At 47.8% G+C, this 25,727-nt stretch overlaps 1 protein-coding gene across 2 annotated transcripts in view; it reads right to left on the reverse strand.

Moving 5' to 3' along the window:
* Positions 1 to 2,986: 2,986 nt before the first annotated feature.
* PRKX (protein kinase cAMP-dependent X-linked catalytic subunit) overlaps positions 2,987 to 25,727 on the reverse strand; it is a 72,095-nt gene continuing 49,354 nt past the window's right edge. The window contains exons 4-9 of one of the 2 annotated variants that reach the window (XM_053891884.1): positions 25,311 to 25,430; positions 19,791 to 19,886; positions 17,236 to 17,293; positions 11,802 to 11,879; positions 9,198 to 9,346; positions 2,987 to 7,408 (exon numbers count right to left, since the gene is read on the reverse strand). In XM_053891884.1, coding sequence (XP_053747859.1) covers positions 9,221 to 9,346; positions 11,802 to 11,879; positions 17,236 to 17,293; positions 19,791 to 19,886; positions 25,311 to 25,430 — 478 coding nt within the window. In that variant the 3' untranslated portion in view covers positions 2,987 to 7,408; positions 9,198 to 9,220. The remainder of the gene's footprint in view (positions 7,409 to 9,197; positions 9,347 to 11,801; positions 11,880 to 17,235; positions 17,294 to 19,790; positions 19,887 to 25,310; positions 25,431 to 25,727) is intronic. The other variant, XM_053891883.1, reaches the window with a different exon arrangement.

Consider the following 25,727-nt stretch of genomic DNA (forward strand, 5'->3'; position numbering starts at 1 on the left):
GCCCCAAGGCTGTGTAAGATTATATTCCGTAGCTAAAACTTAAAAAAAGACAAGAAATACCCAGTGTTGGCAAGGATGTGTACAAAAAGGCCCCCTCGTGCACTGTTGGTGGGAATGCAAACTGGTGCATCTGCTCTGGAAAACAGTACGGAGGTTCCTCAGAAAGTGAGAAATAGAACTACGCTACGATCCAGTAGTTACCCTACTGAGTACTTAACCAAAGAAAACAAAAGCATTAATTCAAGAAAGAAAACAAAAGCGCGAATTCAAAAAGACACACACGCACGCCTACGTTTACAGCAGCATAATATTTACAACAGCCAAGATACAGAAGCAACCCAAATGTCCATCGATGGATGAACGGATAAAGAAGATGTGGTCTATATATACGATGGAGCATTACTCGGCCATCAAAAAGGATGAAACCTTGCCATTTGAGACATGGATCTAGAGGGTATCACGTTAAGTGAAGTAAGTCAGACTTAGGAGGACAAATACTATGATTTCACTCCTACGTGGAATCTGAAAAGCCACACGTATGAATAAACAAGCCACCAAAAAGCAGAAACAGACCCATAAATGCAGAGAACAAAGCGGCAGTATGATGGCCCATGGTGGCTACACATGTGATGAGCACAGTGTCACGTGTAGAAACTCTGTCACGTGCCGAACTCTGTCCACGGCAAAACGGGTATTTCCAGGGCATTATAACGCCAAGAGCTCAGATCTCGGACCTTTGTTCATTTCCCACTTACTGGACTGATACCACTTTGTAAACCTTGCCCGTTGTGGGGTTCCCCCCTTTTCCCAAGGCGCTGGTTTTAAGCCTCCTGCACACAAATTCTGATTCATTATTAAGACTCGTTCTTTGGCCAGTGGCTTTCCGAGACATTGCTCCCGAGGGGACTGTAAGAGCTGACTCTGCACCGGGCTGGAAGCCAGATGTGTATAACGAGATATGAAAGCCTGAGTCTTTTCTCCGTGATGTCCTTGAGAATGAAGATCGTTTCGGATGAAACTGAAGGCCGGCAGGTCTCCACCTCGGCTGGTCTTTGGCTAGGGAAGAGACAGGGAAACGGGGAGTCGCTGTTTGGTGGGTATGAGGTCTGGGTTACACAAGACGAACATTTTTCGGAGATGTAGTGTCCCACACCGTGCATAGACCTAGCAACCCAGTAAAGTGGACCGAACATTTTGTTGACGGTCGATCTCCTATTATGTGTTTTTTACCACCATCGAAAAAAAAAAAAAAAGCTTATCTCAGCTTCCAAGTTCACAGGGTTTACAAGACCGTTTCTCTCATGCACTTCTGGAAGGAAACGTGCCTGTTCAAATAAACCCTGGGACGGGCAGACTGAGTGGGGGTTTAAGGAGATGGTAGTTTTCTGTGTAAAACAAAACAAAGCATCAAATGCCAAATTCTCGCATAAACACAGTCACTGTAGGTCTTGAGCATTTGACAGTTTTATCCAGCGTCCAGTGTTTTCGGGAGAAGGAACACAGAGAATCTGGTTCTTAGCCTCTTTAATGAACGTCTCGTTAGTTTTATTATGGAAGCGTCACATGGTTCACTGGAATGAGCAGGAACCAGATGTAGCATAAATCTGAGCTCCGTGACGTATTAACTGCGAGATCTCAAACAAATGACTTAGTCTTTCTCAGGCTCAATTCTGCTACCTTTCAAGTGGACACATATCCTACCGTTCACAGTATTTAAGTCCCAGATGATAATGTGTGCCCGGAAGTGGGATTGCTGGCTATGCTTTAACGTTTAAAGGAGCCTTCCTACTATTTTCCAGAGTGGCTACACCAGTTGGCATTCTGACCCGCAGCGCACCAGGGTTCCAACTTCTCGATACCCTCACCAACGCTGGTTACGTCTTGTCTTTTTGATGAGCCATTCTAACAAGGGGACGTGATAACTCACTGTAGTTTCGATCGGCATCTCAAAGAACCAAGATACGGAAACGATGAATGAATGGAAAAAAGAGATGTGACACAGAAGCACCTAAGTTTTCCTTAGCGTTCTGGGGACAAGGTTATCGGATCCTTCTCACAAAAATGCAAAAGGACGGTAAGAGACTTGCATGAACAGAGTGTGCAGTGACTCTACAGAAATTCTGGAACAGTCCCTGCCCGGAAGATGTGGAACCAGAGCCTACGTCGGCCTGCCTGTCCCTGAAAGATTCCCTCTTCCAAGGGCTCTCCACGAGAGGGGTGCACGAGCTTGGTCACCCGGTAAACAGGCTTCTGTGTGACCCTCAGTTGGTCGCGACATTCTGCTCCCCGGCTGCAAGTGACATCAGTGTTATCAGCTATACACGACTGGGCTTCAGTGATGAAGGCAGGATGTTTTTACCAAGCGGCAAGGGTCAAGCCATGTGAGTAGAGGGAACGTGCAATCAAATAACGTATTTGTTGATAACGATGACGGAAGCACATTTTTAACAAGCAGCAAAGGTAACGTGCACGGTCACTCTCAGGCACCAGGTAAGAATCTGGCAAAGCGTGGCCTGAACAACAGACCCGGCCCCTGAACAGTGCTTTGTTTTAATAAAACTTTATCGGAACACATATTGTCTAGGGAAGCTTTCGCGCTCTCTCACAGACACAGTGTGCCCTGTAATGCTGAAAACATTTAGCATCTGGTCCTTTGCAAAAAAAAATGATACAATAATACTGTATCGTGTATTTGCAAGTTGCTAAGAAAACAGAATTTAAAAGTTGTCCTCACAAGAAAAATAAGTTTGTAAGTATGTGTGGTGATGGATGTTGGCTACCCGTACTGTGGTGATCATTTCTGCAATATATGTGGGCACCCAATCTTTATGTCGTATACCCGAAACTGAATAGTGTCCTCTGTCAATTATACCTCAATAAAAAAATTAAAAGTTGAATTGAAAAAGAGCCAGGGCTGGCCCCTGAACTAGACGAATATAGAAAAGCTTATTCTGTAAATGGAAAAAGCAGAGCAGAAGCAGGCTCCTTAAAAGATACAAAGTTTTATTAAACAATCCTGGAATGAAGAGTATTATTACATAAATTAGGCAGCAGTAAAATTTTCCTAGGGTATATATACAAATCACAGTGATTTTCATTGTGCAAGATTTGAAAGGATTAGCGACAGGCTATTTTCTTTCTCCACGTGGGAAGCTGCGATGACCCTCCCCATCCCCACCCAGGAATCCCCGTGCTGGCTCGCCGGGGCGCACCGCACCCGCAAAGGCACTCCGTCTCGCGTCTGCGGCCACCCCACTGGACCGCCACGGGGACCCTACGATGCGCGGGCGACCCAGCCAGGTGGCCCCGTGAAGCGCAGCGCAAGAGAGAAGGAAGCTACAGTCGTCACCCAGAGCTGAAAAGCCATCTCAGAGCGCAAGGCGCGCTGAGCGTCAGAAGGCCACAGCTCCCATCCGCTAAAGCACCCACGGAACGACACTTTCTCTCCGTTACTCTAAACACAGGTGCCAACCACGGAAGGTCCCATGGAAGTGCAACAGAACGGGTTACAACACAGTAATTTATAGGGAACTGTGACACAGGACTTGCCTTCTACTCTGAAGGTCTGTTCCCTGGGATGCGAAAAGCAGACTCCATAGGAACACGCAACGCTTGCTGACAACTCATGTCCTGCCCTCCACCGCCACTGAGACACGCACACACACAGACACGCAAACACACACACCCCAAACTGCCCACACGCGTCATTAACACCAGCGGTCGTGTGCTTGTCTTCTTGGTTTTGGTAGGTGGATGTCGCCCCCTGAAGGCGGCATCATGAGAAGGATCTTCTCACCTCCGTGAGAAAATGGGACACACGGCACACAGGACTGGCCCCACGCCGACGAAACCCACACTCGGTGGACGGACCTCCGGGAAAAGAACAACCCAAGCCTCCCATGCCGGGATCCCAGCCGTGGGAGCCATCAGGGACTTCTGTGAACCTATTTGTTTCCGGATGTAAAATCAACTGGCTGGAAAAACAAAATCCAACCGAGTATTTCTCCCACACTACGATAACCACGTACGTGGGATGACAATTTTGAAGTCATCGTGGGACGGGACTCGGCGTGATGCGCTCCCGGGGCGGGGGCAGCCCTGGGGACCCACGGGGTGGGGCGCTGGGGTCTTTAGGTGAGGGCACGGATTCATATTTTCACAGTTAAAGTGGTCCAAAATCCAGAGGCAACTCAGGTCATACAGGAAAGGGCCAATGCGTCCCACATGACGCGACTGGGGTACTGGGGATTCTGGGGGTGGGAACACCCACGGGAGCCTTTGAGTAGAGCAGAGAGAGTGAAACACAGCAGGGCAGCAGATGCTTACTCACAGGTGGCTGGGCAGGGGTGGGGAGAGCGATGTGAGAGCCTCACGATGGTGTGAGCGGGGCACGCGGCTGACACGTTGAGCTGGGCTCTCTTTCGACGCGTCTTGACTCCAGCCTCAGAAACCACGATGTGCCCCTTGCCTCAACAGATCTGTGCACGACACAGAGGGTTCCCACCTGTGTTGTGCAAGAAGGGGCTGGATGTCGTCCAACAAAATGTAGGATATGCGGTTACGGCCAGTTGCGACTTTATCACCTTCTGAGTTTTGAAGATGTGTATCCAGGCGGGCTGGTGCCCATCCCCTTAGTAAAAAAAAAAAAAAAAAAAAAAAAACAAACAACGACACCCACCCCTACATACTTCTTTGCGAAACATTCATTTCCTGAGGATGCTTTTTTAACGGTATTTGTATTTCAGAAAATATTGCCAAGTCATAAAATTGCATAGGACAAAAGGACTGTACAGTTTTGTTTCTGGTGCGAATTTTGCGAACATTTCCATGACGTTTTTTCACGGCTTTTTTTTTTTTTTTTTTTGCACACGGATATTTGATCAGATCCCTGAAGATTTGAGAGTGCCCCCCACCAAGTAAACTATTTTTCAGTTATATATAGTGACGGTCCCGGGGGTTTGGGACTCATTTTGATTAAGCCAGTGTTTGTATGACATCACCCTGCTTCATTTACAGCCCAGCCACGGGCAGTTAACACATGGCTTGTGCCACTTGGAATATTGAAATGGCAAGAGTGAGCTTAACACCATCTGGTATTCTTGGAATTCCTTTTAATTTTTAATTTGTGCTGCATGGCTGATGGCGGATGACGATGTTTTTAAAGAACCGTGTGATCCAAGCGTTGCAACGTGGGGTTGTTTTTGTGTGTGTGCATATCTGTCCAAAATTAAGGCAATGCGTTCCGTGCTATCTTGATGCAATTTTCATGCCAGATATTAAATCCGGGACGGTGAGCACGAAACCCAAAAATAGGCGTTTGGGTCCATGTATCTCCGCACAATGTTTCATCGTGTTCAAGAAAGGTGTTTCATTTATTTTTATTTTTCTTAAGCACAAAGCTCCAAAATAATAATAATAATAATAATAATTTATTTTTATACGTCAGAGAAGGCGAGATCCCTGCTCTCCCTTGTGGGTTTATATCGGAGCGTACAAAGTGACTTTGTTGATTCCGTTTTGGAACCTTCAATGGTGAAATAGTTTAGAATCCGCTGGATGTGTGGCCCGTTCTGGACCCTCTCCTTTGTCCAAATAGGACGGGGATCGCTCAGCACAGACTGAAAGCACCACTCTGCTGGAACACCCTTTGAAAAGAATTGTCGAGTTCGTCATTATAAAGAGTTTATTTTGCTAAATCTTGTACTCACTCTGACCTTCTCATCGGAGGTCCACCTGAAGAGCAGGTCATTTACGGGAAAGGGGGATACGCTGGACGCCTTGAATTTCACGGTCTTTTAAAAGCTTTTTTATGTGCTGTTCACTCTACATTCAAGTACCAACAGCCCCGGCCTCCTGGGCGTGTGAATGGCATCTGGCCGGACCTGACAGACCACTGCATGGCCTCTGACACTTTGCTGCTTCAGAAAAATGCCTGACTTCCCCACAGGGCAGGTCATTACACCCGTAGATGTAGCTGCAGAAGGGGTCGGAGGGGGCGCCTGGGTGGCTCAGTCAGCTAAGCGTCCCAATTCGGTTCAGGTCATGATCTCACGGTTCGTGAGTTCGAGCCCCACCTCGGGCTCTGTGCTGACAGCTCAGAGCCTGGAGCCTCCTTCGATTCTGTCTCCCCCTCTCTGCCCCTACCCCGCTCACACTTGATCTCTCAAAAATAAATAAACATTAAAAAAAAATGAGAAGAGTGGTTCCATGCACAGAAAAGGCTTTTGCAAGCGCAGCACTGGAAAAGTGTCTCCGAAGGTGCAGACCCAGCAGGTGACTCAAGAACACCTGAGCTGCAGAAAGCTTGAGAGGGTCCTCAGGCGACCCTTGCCCCACACCCACATTCTCCAACACACCTCCCAGGGTATGCGCAGCTCCCCTCCTGGCTGCCCGAGGACACGGATGTTTCCAGGCGAGCATGGGAAGAAAGGAAGGGTACAGAGGGGTCTTGGACGTCTGTGGAGGTGTCCTCCTGGCGTCGCCCTGGGCTCTGGAACCTACTAGTTAAGTGCACAGACATCCCTGCAGCAGAAGGTCCTGGTTGAGCCCTACGACCAGTCACACGGACAGAGGTGAGGAGCTCTGCGTTTCCAGAGCACTCACAGCCAGGGGGGAATGGGCAATCCCGTGAGGTCCGTACAGCAAAGTTCAGAATCAGGAAGCGGAAACACAGGGCAGAAGGTCATGGATCACGGACAGCACGGACCCCGAGGACGTCTTTGCGCATCCCGTGTCCTGGGAAGAACCACATCTAGCAACACGCTCAGTGTGGACCACTCCGCATCTGCCTTTTCACCGTGTTGCGAGATGTGTCTCTGCCCTTCTGTTTCAAGAGCTAACGTCACCAGGTATGACGCACTAAAGACAAGAGACGCGGACCCACCACACGAAATTTTCTTCACCGCCTACGAAATGCACAGAAGACGACACAAAATGCACACACCGTATCCGTTTTAGGTTTTGTCCCCAAGGAAACAGATTCTTGAAAGAGCGACTCGAAAAATAAAAATCACAGGCTGTGCCAAGTACGAACATGGACATCAACGCACGATTTGCACGCCACTCATACAGTCTTTTTACACACGCACACGCACACCATCTGTGGTGACGGCGGAACACGTTGAGTTCAAACTTATAAAGTGAAGTCTGGGAGGAAAACCGAGATATCACAGTAGGTTCATCGCACTAAGAGAGAAGACAAAATCTACAACCAAACAATTTTCCAAAAGTTCCTACTGTGCAGTAGATTTCCAGTTGTTTAAATAAGGCCAGGTCCATGACTTTCTACGGGTCTCCAGGCTCTTTATATACATCCAGATATATAGAAATACGGAAACGTCCTTATCCCGCGTAGACGACCCCTCTTCTGAGCAATCAGTGTCCCCGGCAGGTTCAAATGGTCCTGTTTCTCCCAGGAGACAAGATAAAGGATTTGGTTAGTTTGCAAAATAACGGGGTCAATTTTGTAATAACAGCAATAACTCAAAAGGAACTCAACGATACGCACACACAGGAGGAAACTTTTTCAATGAAATTCTTATTCCAAACATCCACAAGCAGGGATCGTAAGGGGTGTGAGATGCTTAATAAAACAAAACACAACAAAACTAAGCAGTCTTTTTACAAAAAAAATTTTTACTGTTTATTTATTTTTGAGACAGAGAGAGAGAGTGTGAGAGAAGGAGGGACAGAGAGAGAGAGAGACACAGAATCCGAAGCAGGCTCCAGGCTCCGAGCTGTCAGCATAGAGCCCGACGCGGGGCTTGAACCCACAAGCGGTGAGATCATGACCTGAGCTAAAGTCAGATGCTGAACCGACTGAGCCCCCCGGGCGCCCCCAAACTAAGCATTCTTCTAAAGGTGGGTCTCAAATGTGATAGGATGGTGTCATGAATATAGATCGCATGGATTTCACAAGCAAATCTCGATCCTGTCTCGATGGGCTTCACCATAGAACCTTCCAGTTAGACAGAACACATTTTATTCTGAGGTCAAATAAAAGCTCAAGTGTGAGCTATCTCCCTTCCAGCTGTCCTAACATCATCTTCCTTGGGCTAAAACACATGGAGAAGGCACTCGCAAAGATGAACAGTTAAGACATACAGTTATCAGTCAGCTCTGGAGGGCAGTATTCACCCTGAGCCTGCCTCTCATCCGTGGCAGACCATTTCGTTTCTTGAAGAAATACCTTCCTGCACGGAGACTCACCCCTGATGACTGAGCACGGAAAATGCCGGATCTCTGTTCCGCCCCGTGTGCAAAATGACGGAGACAGATTAAAACGTTGGGGCACCCGAATGGCTCAGTCAGTCAAGTGTCCGACTGTTGATTTCGGCTCAGGTCACGATCTCAGGGATCAAGCCCCACGTCGGGCTCTACACTGGCAGCTCGCACTCTACCTGGGATTCTACTGCTCTCTGCCTCTGCTTAAGTTCTCTCTCTCTCTCTCTGTCTCTCTCTCTGTCTCAGAATAAATAAACTTTAAAAAAAATACGAAAATCAAAGTCACCACATAGGCATATCGCTGGCAATATGTCACCTCTCTCCCTTCACATCATTTTTCTTGCCTTGACATGAGAAGCAAAGCCATAAACTCAGACATTCCACAGACACAGAATCAGAGACCTTCGCAGGTTCCAAGACATGACAGACTCAAAACCCATCCTTCTAAATGTCACACTGAGCTTAGCCAATTTCCTACGAGGGGTAAGCTGGTATGATCACTTTTTGGTGAAAAGGGACCTAAAAAAAAAATACCTTTTTGGAAATACGTGATAAGTGTTACGGGGAAGGTGGTGTGGAGCTCAGGGCTTCCAGAAAAGTCGAGAACGCAGGGAGTTTTACGAAAGGAGGCATGCGTCTCTATATTCGGGCACACACACACCTTGCAGGGCTCTTACTCAGACGTACGGATTGTGTCCCTCAGGTCTGTCTGGGGAGGAGGGTGTGGGACGCAATACTGTCTCTGGGCCACCTTGAGTGACACCTTGAGTAACCTTGAGTAACATGCCCCGGGGGGCCGGGGGTGGGGGAGTGCTTCTTAAACAAGCTGATGCTTGGAAGGACCAGGTCAAGTTCTGCTCCCCCGCTCGTGTCCCACTGGATGAGGGAAGCCCCCGTCTTGGTCGACGCAACATCCCCTTGATGAGGGGACGTGTCAACCTCACTGGAGTGCAATTACGGAGAAGAAGATATACCTTCCACGTGTGGATTCGCGTCCTCAGAAATTCTTGAAGACTTCCAAATCCTTCGGCGAGACGGGAGGGGCCGCGTTCCAGTCATTGTCGGGATAGGCTTCGAAGTTGGAGGTATCGCCCTCGCCACACAGCTTGGGCACGATGGGTGGCTGTGGGGCCCGGGCAAGACACAAAGGCACGGTTAGGAAGGAACACCGCGCACCGGGAAGGGACGTGCGTCGCAGCGTCTACGGCTTTACGTAAAAATGGAGAGGAATTGAAAAACAAGAATAAAAAGCACAGAGAACCCAAGCCGTCTTTCTTTTGCTTACGAACATGGGAAGTTTCGAATCTGAAACGGTGCCAGTTTGAGGCACGAAGAGAGGAAACACGCTACCCAGCAGTTGCTCCTTGAAGTCTAGAGGGAGAACCACCCAGATCGCTTGTTAAATGCAGATTCCCAGGCCAGCCGCGGTCTCAGGGATTCTGAGGTAGCTGGTCCAGTGGCCAGAGTTTGGGAAAATCCCAGAAAGATGTCAAGCCTCAGTCCTGCGTTGGTAAAATGAGGTGATCGGCATTGGATAAGAGGTCGGCCAAGGTTTCCCGTAGAGGGCCACTGAGTAAATATTTTTGGTTTTGCCGGCTGTAGAATTTCTGTTGTGACTGCTCAGCTCTGGCACTCCAGGGTCAGGCAGCCTCAGACAAAATGTGAATGAAGGGATGTGGCCGTGCACTAATAAAACTTTATTTATAAAAATAAGCAAGGGGCAAGGGTGCCTGGGTGCCTCAGTAGGTTAAGTGTCTGACTCTTTTTTTTTTTTTTTTTTTTTTTTTAATTTATTTTTTGGGACAGAGAGAGACAGAGCATGAACGGGGGAGGGGCAGAGAGAGAGGGAGACACAGAATCGGAAACAGGCTCCAGGCTCCGAGCCATCAGCCCAGAGCCTGACGCGGGGCTCGAACTCACAGACCGCGAGATCGTGACCTGGCTGAAGTCGGACGCTTAACCGACTGCGCCACCCAGGCGCCCCAAGTGTCTGACTCTTGATTTCAGCTGAAGTCACGATCTCATGGTTCGTGGGTTCAAGCCCCACGCAGGGCGGGAGCCTGCTTGGGATTTTTCTGTCTCTCTCCCTCTGCCCCTCCCCCATGTGCGCGCATGTGAGCTTTTTGTCTCTGTCTCTACCAAAATACCTAAATAAGCATGAAAAGTATTTAAAAAAAATAAGGAAGGGGCTCAGGAGGAAATAGAGTAAGAGACTAACACTCAGCTATGGCAATGCATACCTTCTAATATCTATTTGGTCTGGGGTTTTTCATTTTTTTTTTTTTTTTAGTGTTTATTTTTGAGACAGAGACAACATGAGCGGAGGAGGGGCAGAAAGAGAAGGAGACACAGAATCGGAAGCAGGTTCCAGGCTCCGAGCTGTCAGCACAGAGCCTGACGTGGGGCTCGAAATCGCGAACCATGAGATCATGACCTGAGCAAAGTCGGAACGCCTAACTGACTGAGCCACCCAGGCGCCCTCTATTTGGTTTTTGAACAACGAAAATATGTTACTTGTTGAATTGGAAAAAATAAGTCAGTTAAGACAATAAAGTACTTAAAAGTTAAATGCAGCTCATTGAGACATTGGTGGTCTGGGCTGAATGTTAGCTTTTGGGTTGGGGGGCCAAGCATTAGCATTTTTTAGGTCTCTCCATCGAGTCCAAGAAGTATAAGGTTGAGAATGTCACTGTTAAGGAGTCGTGTCAAAAGTACATTCAGTTTAGGGAGGCTCCTGGGTGGTTCAGTGGGTAAAGCGTCCGACTCTTGGTTTCGGCTCAGGTCATGATCTCGCAGTTTGTGGGTTCGAACCCCACATCAGGCTCCATGCTGACAGCGTAGAGCCTCCTTGGGACTCTCTCTCTCCCTTGCTCTCTGCCCCTTCCCCAGTCACTCTCTCTGTCTCTCCCTCAAAAATAAATAAATAAACTTAAAAAATGTTTTTCAAAACTACATTCAGTTTAGGGGAGCTTGAGTGGTTCAGTCAGTGAAGCATCTGACTTCGGTTCATGAGTTCATGGGCTGCACAGTTCATGAGTTCAAGGCATTGAAGTCACAGTTCATGATCTCACAGTTCATGAGTTCAAGGGCTGCATCAGGTTTTCTGCTGTCGGCTCAGAGCCTCCTTCAGGTTGTCTGCCCCCCTCCCTCTCTGCCCTTCCCTGTCTTGCTCTCTCCCTCTCTCTCGGAAATAAACAAACATTAAAAACGTAAGTAATTACTTAACTTTATTTATTATTATTATTAATTTTCATTTTATTTAATTATTTATAATTATATATATTTTTATATATGCATATAAATATATATATTCAGTTCAAAGAATGATCTAGAGAATATTCCTCATCTAATCTACTGCCAGGGGTCTCAACCCGTTACCTCCAGGTGTCTCTTTATCGCTAAGACTCAACACCGAACTGGGATGTTGTTGGATTAACGATTTGAGATGCTCTGCTCTGTTACACAAATTAAACAAGGTGTCAGCCATAAACAAACGAGTCACAGGGTCACTCTGTGCCCCTTGTTGACGACAAGTAAAAGACGCCAAGCTGAGACCCACCCGCTTACGTATGTTGTACCTTCAGTTTCCTTTGTGGGACCGCCTCCCAATCCACAGTTCGGAACCACCGGTGTCTTTTCACGTCCTCCGCTCCGTTCTTCAGAAGAAACAGGCACCATCAGCAGACAGAATTTTGACAGGACAGGAAAGAAAATATTCCAGAGAAGGTCTACTGTACTTAGGTTAGCGCGTGCGGGCACACACATGCACGCACACACAAAGTTTGCTGTTTTGAGTAACTGTCCCTGGACCATACGCTATGAGGGGGACACCCGTCAATGAAGCCCTTTGTGTTTTGTTCACTTTACTTCATAGCAGAAACCTCTGGACCACACATGAACGTGTGATGCCAGCTCAGGCTCCCGAGATAAAGAGAGAGACACAGAGTCATTTCTGAATCTGTCACCTGTGTTCATCTTGGTGATTTTCTTTGGTATTTAGTATCCTCATCATACAGACATAGGAACCAAGGTTCACTGAAGGATGTAATTGGCTCGGTATTGGGAAGCTATTAAGTCACAGGACTAGGACTCAAACCCACGATGTCCAACTTCAGAGATCTTGAACAGCCACCCACTCAGCAGTACCTTCCAATTAGAGTCTTAGTGTGTTTGTGGACTAGAAATGGTGTGCTAACGCCTGTGTGTTTCTCAAGTGTGATCCGATGGCCACGTTGCAGACACCAACGGCAGCATGGCCTCTGAAAACCCCTCCCAAGTGTCCGGCCTTCGACCCTCCCTTTATTCTCCCTTTTTATGGTCCTCGGAGCAACTTTTTTAATCGATTAAATGTTGGAAACTGCGGAGAGAGAAATACACGAATTCTGTGACATGGGAAGAAGCCAGTGGATCTGAATGTAACATTTCGCTTGTGAAATGTTTTACAGTGCAGAGCTCATATTTTTAACCTTTTCAATTTTTCATCCTCAAACAGCAAAGCTCTCAGTTACTGTATCTACAAAAGGAAAGACATGGTGATGTGAATTGTTTCCACTTTTTTCCTAATCGTATTATTTTGACAACCATTCCTCTTTCCCTATTGGGAAAAAAATACTCTCCCTTCCCTTCTAAGTCAAACAGCAAATACCTGTTGAGTGTTACTGTGAGTGATATGGAGAGAAGGCAAGTAAGATTGGAAGTTTACTCTCAAGTAAGTGAAACTCTACTATGGGTGGTGACGGATTATACTATATAGATAGAGATAGGTAAAGAGGTAGGTAGTTAGATAGGATGGATAGATAGATAGATATGATGATGGATAGATGATATAGATGACAGGTGATGGACAGATAGGTGGTAATAGATATGATGGATGCATACACAGATAATGGATAAATAGATGATGGATGGATGGATGGATGGATAGATGGATGATACATCAATAGATTATTGATTGATAGATGATGGATGGATGGACGCATGGATGGATGGATGGATGGATAGACAGATGGAAGGATAGATGATGGATAGATAAATAGATGACTGATTGATAGACGATGGATGGATGGATGGATGGATGGACAGATAATAGACTGATAGATAGATAGATATACAGGGTGGATAGATGGATAGGTGGATGACAGACAAATAGGCAGACAGGGAGACAGGTAGAACACAAGGAAGAAAGAGTGCACATAAAGGGCATTAACAGGAGAAAACCAGCAAGGTGGGCAGTGAACACAGAGAAGGGTGTGTGGAGGGGTGATTAGCCCACCACGGCTGGCCTGAGGCCGCACCATGAAGATCAGTGCACCCTAAGCTGAGCTGGGGAGGAACCAGGAGGCCGGTGAACGCCAAGCTAAGGCCCTTGGGCTCTACACTGGGAACACACGTCCTTTTCCATAGACAAATGAGTGCGTGGATGGAGAAAGCCTACAATGGGCACACGTGCAGCGGGAAGCTACAACCACCACCCCGGAAGGCAGGGACACACACCCTGACAAGGACAACGACACCGCGCAGAATGGAGAGACGGGCAGCCTGGCGAAAGCACACACGTCCATCTACACGCAACCTGCGCTAGACCGCTTGCTACTCGGGAACATATTTTCATTTTGATGAGGCAGTCTCTGTAGCCTCTTGCAGCCAGTGTCCACGTGGCGAAACCCCACCCAGACTGTAAGTCCTAGCTTGGAGGTCTGTGTGTGCCTTTTCCAGATTCCCTAGGTCGGAACATCCCAGGAGGCCTGGCGTGGTCACTGAGCTCCTCCCGTCACGTTCTACCGATGGGGCATCTGCGTCGTCCTTGAAGTCGTGGCCAAGGACCCTGCTCCTGGCTGCGTGTTTGTGGCATTACCGCGGCAGTTGTCCACTCGTAAGAAGAGGACACGTCCAGACCACACTCCTGGACGGAGGGGCTCAGATGAAAGCCCGGAGCACCCATGGCCTAGCTCTGTGCCTCCTTCTCTGCAAACCCAAACTGCTCCAGGCGGGCCGGCTCACCTCCCCAGGGGCCAAGGTACCTAGACAAGCGCAGCAGGCCAGCCTCCTCTACCTCTATTTGGATGCGGCGCACCAGGGACACGAGTGACAAACGCATCGTACGTTTTAACCGTCACCAGAGCTGTGTTTGATTGGAAGTCAACACACAGAAGCAGGTCCCGAAGACTTTCTGGGACACACAACACGCCGCCCCTACGTTTTTAGCGAGATGTCCACGTGAAAGAATTATCTTTGCTCCTTACAGGAAACAAACACAAATATCATGTCCTTATGAGGCACGCCTGAAACCAACACAATGTTATGTCAATTACACCTCACATGGGAGGAGCCTCCTTGAAAACACAAACACAGGCAATATTCCGTCCTCCCCCCCGCCTCCAAAACGCATGTGACAGACCAAAGTGATGACATGAAATTATAGGAACTGAAAGGAACAGAGAAAATCCAATTTATCTTTGTGGGTTTGGGGGTCTTTAGTTGGGTGGGGGAAATCTTCCCCAAATCCCATAATCCTGGGCTAATCCTGACAGGAACATGTGACAAATCCCAATAGAGCTGAATTCTACAAAATAACTCGTAAGTCTTCAAACTCTCAAGATCCTCAGAAACACAGAAAGCCTGAGAAGGTGCCACGGTCAAGAAAAACCAAAGGAGGGGTGCCCGGGTGGTTCAGTCGGTTGGGCAACTGACTTCAGCTCCCATCACGATCTCACGGTTCGTGGGTTCGAGCCCCGCATTGGGCTCTGGGCTGACAGTTCGGAGCCTGGAGCCCGTTTCGGATTCTGTGTCTCCCTCTCTCTCTGCCCCTCCCCCACCAACGCTCTGTTTCTCTCTCTCAAAAATAAATAAACATTAAAAAAAAAAAAAAGACAGAAAAAAACCAAAGGAGACACAATGACGAAATGCAGTATGGGACACCGATGTGACTCCTGAACACAAAGAAGACATTGGGGGAAACTGAACAACATCGAACAGAGTTGGACTTTAGCCAGTCATGTCAGACATGGCGCGCTGGAGTAGGATGTTCGGAATGAGGGAAACTGGGTGTGAGTATTCGGGAGCTCTCTGTACTATCTTTTTAGTTTTTCTCCACATCCCAAACTCTTCTGAAACAGCAACATTTATTTTTAAAACATCAGGTTGAGGAACAGTAGGGAGAGCTTCTGATCCCGGAGGGTTCCCCTCACTACTACTCCGTGGCTGTGGCACCGGACTACCACGTGCAGTGGCCGGGTTCGTGGTTGTTCAAGTCAGAGTCCTAGGCGCTAGCCTCTCATGGATGACACCCCTCACAAGCCCATCACACCATTTCTGATCGGGCAACGTAAAGGAATCACATGGCAAGCAATTCGAGCAAGCCATGGTCTTGGAGCTTAGCTGTGAATCCATCAGGCAATTTTCATACGACTTGTCATAAAACGGCGGGAAGATCGAACGGAGAACTAATCTGTTTCGTGGCTGTGTTCCCTGCACCAGTAACATCCCATAAATTAACACCGAAGACCCTCCTTGGAGACGGGGACATAGGAGCCAGTGTCCGTGAATGATGTGAAGGACAAATGAGACCACTGTTATGGGTTGAATTGTGCCCTACACAAAAGGGATACATCGAAGTCCTAGCCCTGGTACCTGTCAGTGTAAGTGTGTGGAAATAGGGTCTTTGCAGATGTAAACAAGTTAAGACGAGGTCATCAGGGTGGCCCGAAATCCAGTGACAGGTGTCCTTATAAGAGACAGAAGAGGAGAGACACGGACACAGAGGAAAAGCCAAGTGAAGGCAGAGGCAGAGATGGGAGGGGCGTGGCCAGAAGCCCAGGGACGCCTGGAGCCCCAGAAGCTGGAAGAAGCAGGAAGGACCCTTCCTTGGAGCCTCAGGAGGGGGCCCAGCCCTGCTCTGCCCGGATCTGAGTGGTCCTGCCCCGCCTGGATCTCAAACTTCTGGTCCTTTGTTGCAGCAGGCACAGTGACACAAATACACCCACATACACAGAGCGTCCTGAGAGCTCGCTGGAGACCGAGCCTCACACACGGGTCTGTGTCCTCCAAGATTAGAGCAGACAAGGCCAATGCACTGGCCCAAGTTTAAGCTCCTCCGTGGACGTCCAGAACTAGAAATAGCTAAGAAGATGTTCACGGACTTAGGCTCGGAGATCCCATAACACAACCACAACATGCATAGAAGATACCATACCCTTTATGCAACAATCCCTTAAATACATTGCCCTCCACATGAAAAGCGTGTGAAAATCATACACGATGTCCACCTCAAATGATTAATTCGCACGCAAATGTGCAAACCCATGTTTATCTCGCCATTCACAACAGCCCAAAGGTGCAAACAACCCAAATGTCCATCAACAGGCGAATAGGGAAACACAACGGGGTCCATCCATGACCAGGGTATGACTCAGTCATAAAACGGAATAAAGCACCTGCTACCCCACGGATGGGCCCTGAGAACATGATGCTCAGGGAGAGAAGCCAGACACAAAAGGTCACTGATGGTGTGATTCATTTACAGGAAAGCCCAGAATGGGGGAATCCACAGAGACAAAAGTAGATTAGTGGTTACTCAGGGCAAGAGGGACAGAAGGATAGCGTAACGACAGCAGAAGGGTATGGGGTTTCTTTCTGAGATGAAGGAAATTTCTTTAACATTGACTGTGGTGACGGCTGCATAACGCTGTAGAAGTATTAAAAGCTACCGGACTGTCCACTTTCAATCGGTTGGTCATACATTATGTGACTTGTCGGTCAGTAAAGCTATTCGAAAAGCAGAAACAAACCAGCAAAATACCGAGAGCTGCGAGATCACGGTTGAGTCATTTCCTCGTTGGGAGAGAAATGGGATGGGGTGTAGACCCAGCCGGACGGGGCACACCCAGACACCCAGATTTGAAATCTGTCCAATCATCAAACATCAATACCGTGCCTTTGTTTCCATACACAGGGACGTGTGGTGAGAAGTGACAGGGGCAAAGAGTGGTGATACGTACGAAAACAAACACTGACCTTCATGTTTCCGAGCCGTCTCGTTCTGTCAACGACCAGCAGTTTCTTAATGAGGTCCCTATTGGGGGGAAAGAGACAGAAAGTATACACATCTTGATATGGAACCGGGCAAGCACAGGATGGCCACAGCCACACGGTCGGCATTTGGAGACAGGATCAACTTTCCTTTGGCCTCAACCTTTTCTAGCCCTTGTTTCTTAACCGATTATCAGTTTCTAAGTAACGTATGCAAAGCTGGGTGGGCTACACAGAGATCACAGGGCTGAGGAAACGTGGATGAAATCATTGTGCAGGCTGCTGGTGAGAATGCAAACTGGTGCGGCCGCTCTGGAAAGCAGAATGGAGGTTCCTCAAAAAACTAAAAATAGAACGACCCTACGACCCAGCAATTGCACTACTAGGCATTTATCCAAGGGATACAGGCGTGCCGTTTTGAAGGGACACATGCCCCCAGTGTTTACAGCAGCACTATCGACAATAGCCAGAGTATGGAAAGAGCCCAAATGTCCATCGATGGATGAATGGATAAAGAAGATGTGGGGGGCGCCTGGGTGGCTCAGTCTGTTGAGCGTCCGACTTCGGCTCAGGTCGTGATCTCACCACTCGTGAGTTCGAGCCCCGCGTCGGGCTCTGTGCTGACAGCTCGGAGCCTGAAGCCTGCTTCGGATTCGGTACCTCCCTTTCTCTCTGCCCCAACCCACTCGCATTCTGTCTCTGTCTCTCTCAAAAATAAATAAACATTAAAAAAATTAAAAAAAAAAAAAAGATGTGGTGTATACACACACACACACACACACACACACACAAACACACACACACACACACACTGGAGTATTACTCGGCCATCAAAAAGAATGAAATCTTGCCATTTGCCACTACATGGATGGAACTGGAGGGAATTATGCTAAGCAAAATTAGTCAGAGAAAGACAAGTATCATAAGATTTCACTTACATGTGGAATTTGAGAAACTCAACAGATGAACATGGGGAAGGGAAGGAAAATTAAGATAAAAAGAGAGAGGGAGGCAAACCATAAGAGACTCTTAAATACAGAGAACAAACTGAGGGCTGCTGGAGGGGAGGTAGGTGGGGGATGGGCTAAATGGATGATGGGCCTTAAGGAGGACACTTACTGGGGCGAGCACTGAGTGTCGTTAAGTGATGAATCGCCAAATTCTATTCCTGAAATCACTATTACTCTATGTTAACTAGCTTGGATTTAAATTATGAAAAAAAATAAAGAAAACATTAAAAACATTAAAAAAAATCGTTGTGCAGAAAATGAGCCTTTTAATATAACATGCAAAACAATAGATATCGAAACCCCCCAGGCCAATCGAAAGACCCACAGCCCAGATTCAAAAACTCCATGACGCAGCTTTCAGTGACTAAGCTTTCCTGATGTGCCTTATGTCCCGGGCTCAGGAGCACATAGCCAGACTCACACCGCGCCCAGGGCTCCATGACCAGCTGGGAAGGCTGAGATCCCAAGACCCGTGGTGATCTATGTAATGGTCCAGGGTCCCAGGGTCCCTGGTTGGACCATGGGACGGAAATTCTATACAATATTTTTCATTTCTTTCGAGAGAAAAGAAACCTTTTTGCGTGCTGTATCTGTCCTGGCATCTCAGTGTCTTAGTATTCACGGCACAGTGTGTCCCCCTTCTGGATGGTTACTTTTAAATGGAACCTCCTCTTCTTGCTAGTCTTTTAAAGCCTGCCTGGAGGGGCGCCTGGGAGGCTCAGTTGATTGAGCGTCCGACTTCGGCTCAGGTCACGATCTCACGGTTCATGGGTTCGAGCCCCATGTCGGGCTCTGTGCTGACAGCTCGGAGCCTGGAACCTCCTTCGGATTCCGTGTCTCTCCCTCTCTCTGCCCCTCCCCTGCTCACGCTCTGTCTGTCTCTGTCTCTCAAAAATAAATAAACGTGAAAAATAAATTTAAAAAGAAATCATTCTTGTGTTTTTAAAAACTTAGTTTTCCGCACCCTCCTGCCACAGATTTCATGAAATGCATTCCCAAAGTTACTAACACTGAACCCACAGAAAAGTTCTTGCAGCAGATGTCCATCAGTCTAAATTTCAGCGTGAAAGAAAGAATTTAGGAAGGAAAATAATTGAAGCTGGAGAAAAAAAGAAACGTTGCTAAAGCCAGCCATGTTTCTGCCAACCGTAAAACTAGCTAAAGGAGGAGGCCGGGGGGGGGGGGGGGCGGACAGGGAGGGGGGACCCTTCTCGTCAAATACCCGAAGGGCTCTCTTAGTAAATGCAATTAACAAATGCCTTCACTGGCTACTTGTAAATGTCATTTCTTTCAAAAGCCATAAAATCTGGCCAAGAGTCGTGAAAAGGGGAAGCATCATTATATGAAAATAATGACAACGTTTTCCCTTCCAGGGGAAAAGAGAATGACCCAAAGAGTTCTGTCACGACACATTCATAATGCAAGATGCTATCCTGCTGGGCAGATGCCGTGTCTGGGAAATCTGATGTCCTTTCTAAATCAACACGCCCCCACCACCCCCACCATGAGGAGGGAAAACGGTTTACTTACTTTACACTGAAATCCAAATGTCTGGGGAAATCTATTTTGCCCGCGAGAATTTTTTGATAAATGCCAAATGGGTTGTCATCAAAAAACGGAGGAAACCTGTAAGAAAAATAAACATCTATTTTTAGCAGAGAGCAAGCACGGAAAAAATCCTGCTTCCTAACGATTTCCACTCAACACACATGCAGGGCACAATTTGTTGCACATGGACTCCTTTCTTGCACGCTGGGGACGCCAGAATCTTGGGACACACGGAGCACGGCTGGTTCCAGGAGGAAAAGAATGCAGCAGAGGAATGGCCAGCGTAGACAAGGCAATGACCATTAGAGCACGTGATCGCCTGTGGGGGTCGGTCTCTGGCATTAAAAATGTCACCCCATCACAGGGTGCCTGGGTGGCTCAGTTGGTTGAGCGTCTGTCTGACTGCGGCTCAGGTCACGAGCTCATGGTTCGTGGGTTCGAGCCCCACGTCGGGCTCTGTGCTGAAAGCTCGGAGCCTGGAGCCTGGTTCGGATTCTGTGTCTCCCTCTCTCTCTGGCCCTCCCCTGCTCACACTCTATCTCTCTGTCTCTCTCTCAAAAATAAACATAAAAAACCTTCTTTAATTTATAAAAAGAGAAAGCAACATATGTATCTTCTCTAATATCTTGAAATAGAAAAAAAATCTGAAACAAGTAAGAAATATAGTTAAAACCGCAAGGAGGAAAAAAAATCCAAGAAAATCCAGAAGTGAATCAAGAAATAAATCCCATATCCCTACCTACATGCCCCGAGGCACAGGCTGTACTTTGGATATGGGCTCATAGTTCCTTCCCAAGGGTAATACCCTCAACTCAAAAGTATAACCGTTAATTGGATTCTTTAGAAGTGGAACTTCTAATTAAGTGAAACACGCAGTGAAAATAACTTATAAAATGCAACTTGCAAATGGTATCCTGATGGAAGATGGCAACTTTCAATACTCCAAATTAATTTCTGACATTAAAAAAAAACAACAGAGAGGTGCCTGGGTGACTCAGTTGGTTGAGCGCCCAACTTTGGCTCAAGTCATGATCTCGCGGTTCGTGGGTTCGAGCCCCGTGTCGGGCCCTGGGCTGACAGCTCAGAGCCTGGAGCCTGATTCTGATTCTGTGTCTCCCTCTCTCTATCCCTCCCTCACTCATGGTTTCTCTCTCTCTCTCTCTCTCTCGGTCAAAAATAAACATTAAAAAAAAAAAATTGAAAAAAATAAAAACAAATGACAGAAAACAAAAGAGTACAGTTGTTTTTATTTTTTTCAATTTTTTTCACCTTCTTACCCTGCCAATCTGTGAATAGGAGCTTATTTGGAGACTCTTTGAAAATGTGGGTAAGTGAAGGATATGAGATGAGCCGATCCTGATTGAGGATGGCCCTGAATCCAATGGCAGATGTCCTTGTAAGAGACAAAAGAGACACAAGGACACAGAGGAGAAGCCGCGTGAAGGGGGAGGCAGAGACGGGAGGGACACGGCCACGAGCCCAGGGACGCCTGGAGCTCCAGAAGCTGGAAGAGGCAGGAAGGACCGTCCCCTGGAGCCTGCTGGATCTCAGCAGCCCTGCCCGTGCCTGGATCTCAACCTTCGGGTCTCCAGAACGGAAAAACGATAAATTCCTATCCGAAGCCACCATGGTTTTAGCCATCTGTCTTGCCAGCTACTGATACACAGAATAGACCCATTACCTCTGCACGTATATTACAGAGAAGTGGAAAATGGAAAAAACAAAGAACAGAACGGAACGTACAAAAAAAGGAAATTAATGGGCACGTTGAGGGAGAGGAGGCAGGTGAGAAGGAGACGTGGAAAACGCTGCATAAAGGTGAACGTGTGGCCGTGGGTGATGCAGGCATGAAATCGTGTTTTTTTTCTGAAGTGACGTTCCAGATCCATAAACAGAGACTCAGCGTCGTGCAGACAAGCGCCGTGTCTCGGAGCGGCCGGTGATTAGGGTTTGGTGACTCCAACTCTTCCGACCACCGTTGCTTCCAGAGCTACGAGCTGCCTCGTACTGCGAACCCGGCCAGACCAGGCTCGGGAGGAAAGGTCTACACGCACGCAGATTCTCAGCCGGTCCTCACCATCCGACTACGCCTATCAAGTTAACAGCTCCCGAGTCAACCTTCCCTCATCTGCCAGATGCTTTGTGTAACCAGGGTTGGGAGAGTCGTCGTCGTCCGTTCTTGGGTGGCGAGCCCATCTGAGGACACCGGGCCGTATGATTTCATCGGGGAAACGCGCTCGTCCGACACCAGGAGAAAATGTGTCATACGTACCTAACGACCGTTACGGACGGCGTGAAACAAAGTGTTCTCAGGAAGCAGGCATTACAGGACCGCGTCACCGGGAAGCTATGTCAGCAGGAGTTTAACAAGCGGAAAAAGAAGATCATCGCTACATGATGCCTTTTCCAGATCCGACCCAGCCACCTACACCTTCCAGTAGAATGGATCGTCCAGAAAGAGGCACGACATCGTGCCGTCACGTTCCCCATCACCCTCTTAGAAAACCACACGGGGGGCGAGCCTGGGGGACATGGGTTCGAGGGAAGAGTTTGTCAAGAAGAAAGAACTTTTCTGCAGAGAAAACAGAAAGGGCAGGTGCGACCCGTTCACCATTCTTTTCGCTGCTTTTCCTCAAAGACCTGGGACTTGCGTAGAAAACGTAAAACGTGCATCCTGTAGAAAAAGGGGCAAAGACAACGAGCTGGGCTGTGCGAGGGGGTGAGGGGCCGAGTGTAGGGTAAGAAAGAGTCTGAGGGGCACTCGGTGAAGCCGGCTGGCCACGATTCTCAATACGGGGTCCCAGGGAACCCTAGGGTTCCTGAAGCGTCTTTGAGGAGTTTTGCGATGGCCTTTTTTTTCTAACGGCAGAGCTGAATGTGGATACGTTTTTGTTTTTGTTTTCCCCATCCAACTCCAGCAATGGTGGCCTCGTTGGTGTGTGTGGGGGACAACTCCAGCTCCTGCCAGGGAAATGTCCCCTGGCCAACACAGGGAGCAGCTGGAGGGGGCAAGGAGGAAATTCAGAACGGGTCCAGGTGAGGGCAGAGTCTCGTACAACTGCAGGAGCCAAAGAATGCCCAGGAGGGATCAGCCAGGCTTGCGGCATAGACAGTCATCACTGTCAAGAAATCCCTCCAGGGGCGCCTGGGGGGCTCAGTGGCTTCAGCGTCCGACTTCGACTCAGGTCATGATCTCGCGGTTTGTGAGTTCGAGCCCCGCGTGGGGCTCTGTGCTGACAGCTCAGAGCCTGGAGCCTGCTTCCGATTCTATGTCTCCCCTCTCTCTCTGCCCCTCCCCTGTTCATGCTCTGTCTCTCTCTGTCTCTCAAAATTAAATAAGCAAAATAAATAAATAAATAAATATTTAAAAAAAAAGAAAAGTAAAAGAAATCCCTCCAGAAAACCCAGACTCACTCCAACTGGAGATGTGTAAAACAGAAATACGTTAGTGTAAACGCACAGGTACCTGCACTATTTTCTATTCTACTCCTAATATTATATTAGAAATATATTAGAAATCGATGATATTCCATTAAAAAGAGAAACATTCCATTTTCTAATATTCTAATACAGTGTTTTCTAATGTTTGAATGGATTATATATATCCTAATAGTATTTTAATCATCCCAATAATTATTTACATAATTATCCTAATATATTCATTCGAACATGTCCTATTATAATCTAATTTTATTTTATTCTATTTAATTCCAATAGTTTCCTTATAGTCTAACAATATGTTCCAAAACTGTACTTACTAACAATATTTCCCATTATTATATTCTGTAAGTAGAATGTATCCTAACAGAACGTACCTAGTAATACAAAGAAAACCTTGCTCGTAACCTCGTCTATTAAAGCCCTGGACGCCAAGGTTCATTTATTGTTAAGCAATGGTGACCTCTAGCGGTCAATAATATGAAGGAAGGGATATATGCTGCAGGCCGTCTGAGGGGAATCTGATGAATTTGGACGTATAAATATTCACAACCGTTTTATCTTCTTGATGGATGAACCCTGTGTGTGATTCATATTAACCTTCTGGTCTGCCTGGCACTTCACAGGCTGGGTGTCTATTAAGAAATTTGTTTCTGTGTGATTTGCTAGAGACATCTGAGCAAAGAGTTAATGGAAAATACAGAAGACCAGATAGATGACAGATAGGTGATGGGTAATGGATGGATGGATGGATGGATGGGTGGATGGATGGACGGAGAGATGGGAGAGATAGATGGATAGATAGATACATACACAGATGATAGACAGGTAAACAGACAGATGGACAGAAAGATCGGATAGATACATAGACAGGTAGGTAGGTAGATAGGCAGAAAGACAGATAGGTAGGCAGATAGACACGTTGATAGATGATAGATACAGAGATAGATAAATATAGATGGAGAGCTGGATAGATGGATGGATGGATAGACAGACAGACAGGTATATAGAGACAAGTGGATTAGATACACAAACAGGATAGATACACAGAATGCATAGACAGACTGGTAGAGAGGTGATCACAGACGACAGACACATGATAGCTAAAACATGATAAATATATAGGTAAACAGTTGCTAAATACTGAGATAATCAATAGACACACAAAGAAATTCAGGCTTTCACAGATTCCACGCTGGCCACACCCTCCGTGCAGAAATACACCCGTTTCCATCATTTTTTTTCAAACCGAAGGGGAAGGTTTCCAGGCAAAAATCTCTGGTCTTGCCCTACAGGGATATCAGATGTGGAATGGGGTCCAGGTTTGGCCAAGCGTCTGCTGACCTCCCCAGAAGGAAACAAGGAAGCTAAAGACAGAGGACAAAGGACAGGGAGCGAGGCCCGCACATCCAGGAGCCCCCGGCCAGTCTCCTGGCACCTGACACACCGGACGCCCGACGTCCGCACCATCAGACAAGAGCTCTTCCTCCATGGGACCAGGAGGAGTCCCCACGTCCACAGTTGCTAAGCATGGGATGCTTGCTTTATGCTTCTGGTAAAACAGCATCCTAAGCCAGACTGGAGTTTTTCACCATGACGATGCCTTGATAACACGTGAAACGCCTCTGGCATCCGGACGACGGGACAGGGTGACTTTGCAAACCTCACGCAAAGCGACCATGGGCACGCTCTCTGCTTACTGGCTCACTGCTCCTTCATAACGTCCTGAACTCCATGCGGATTTATTTACTTTCATCCGAAACGTGCTGTAATTGCTTAGCTCTGTCCACTGCTCCAAAAGGGTCCAAGCGGAAGACTGAATATTATATTCACGGGAGGCAGGAACACTTAGACACAGGGTAGAGGTCCCAACGGCCGGTGCTTGTGGTGGGCGCTTTTGCTCTTACGAAAGCGCACTTACCTGTGGGTCCCCGTGGCCATGGTGGCACCGACTGGGAAACTGGCACAGGTATTTGCCAGCGGAGAGCACGGTTCTAGAAGCAGGAAAGGGAGGTACCCCGTCAGCAAGTGGACTTCCTTTTTCTCCACGGGAGCCCTACTCACCCCGAATGCATCTCAAATATCAGGATGCCAAGCGCCCACCAGTCCACAGCTCTCCCGTGGCCCTTGCTCTGGATGACTTCGGGGGCCAGGTACTCGGGCGTGCCACAAAGCGTCCACGTCCTGGGGACAGAGAACAGCACGCACAGAAGAGTTAGCTGGGCTCGGCGAATGCGTGCGTCTCAGGAGGACCGCGCGTGACAATGGCTTCGGCCAGCACAGCCATGTCCCTCCCCATCCCGCAGACACACCGCGCTGGACAGAGATACTGGCATTGTGGACCAGGATTGGTTCCCTTACCAACACTCATCTACCCCGATACAAGCAAAAATACATGCTCGGTTTGACCACCACCCGCCGTTGGCTGTCGCTTCACCATTATTACTCGAAACGCAAAAAAGCCACAGTACTGGTTTTCCT

Source organism: Panthera pardus, unplaced genomic scaffold (assembly GCF_024362965.1).
Source record: "Panthera pardus isolate Hobbes unplaced genomic scaffold, ASM2436296v1 HiC_scaffold_27, whole genome shotgun sequence".
NCBI lineage: Eukaryota > Metazoa > Chordata > Mammalia > Carnivora > Felidae > Panthera > Panthera pardus.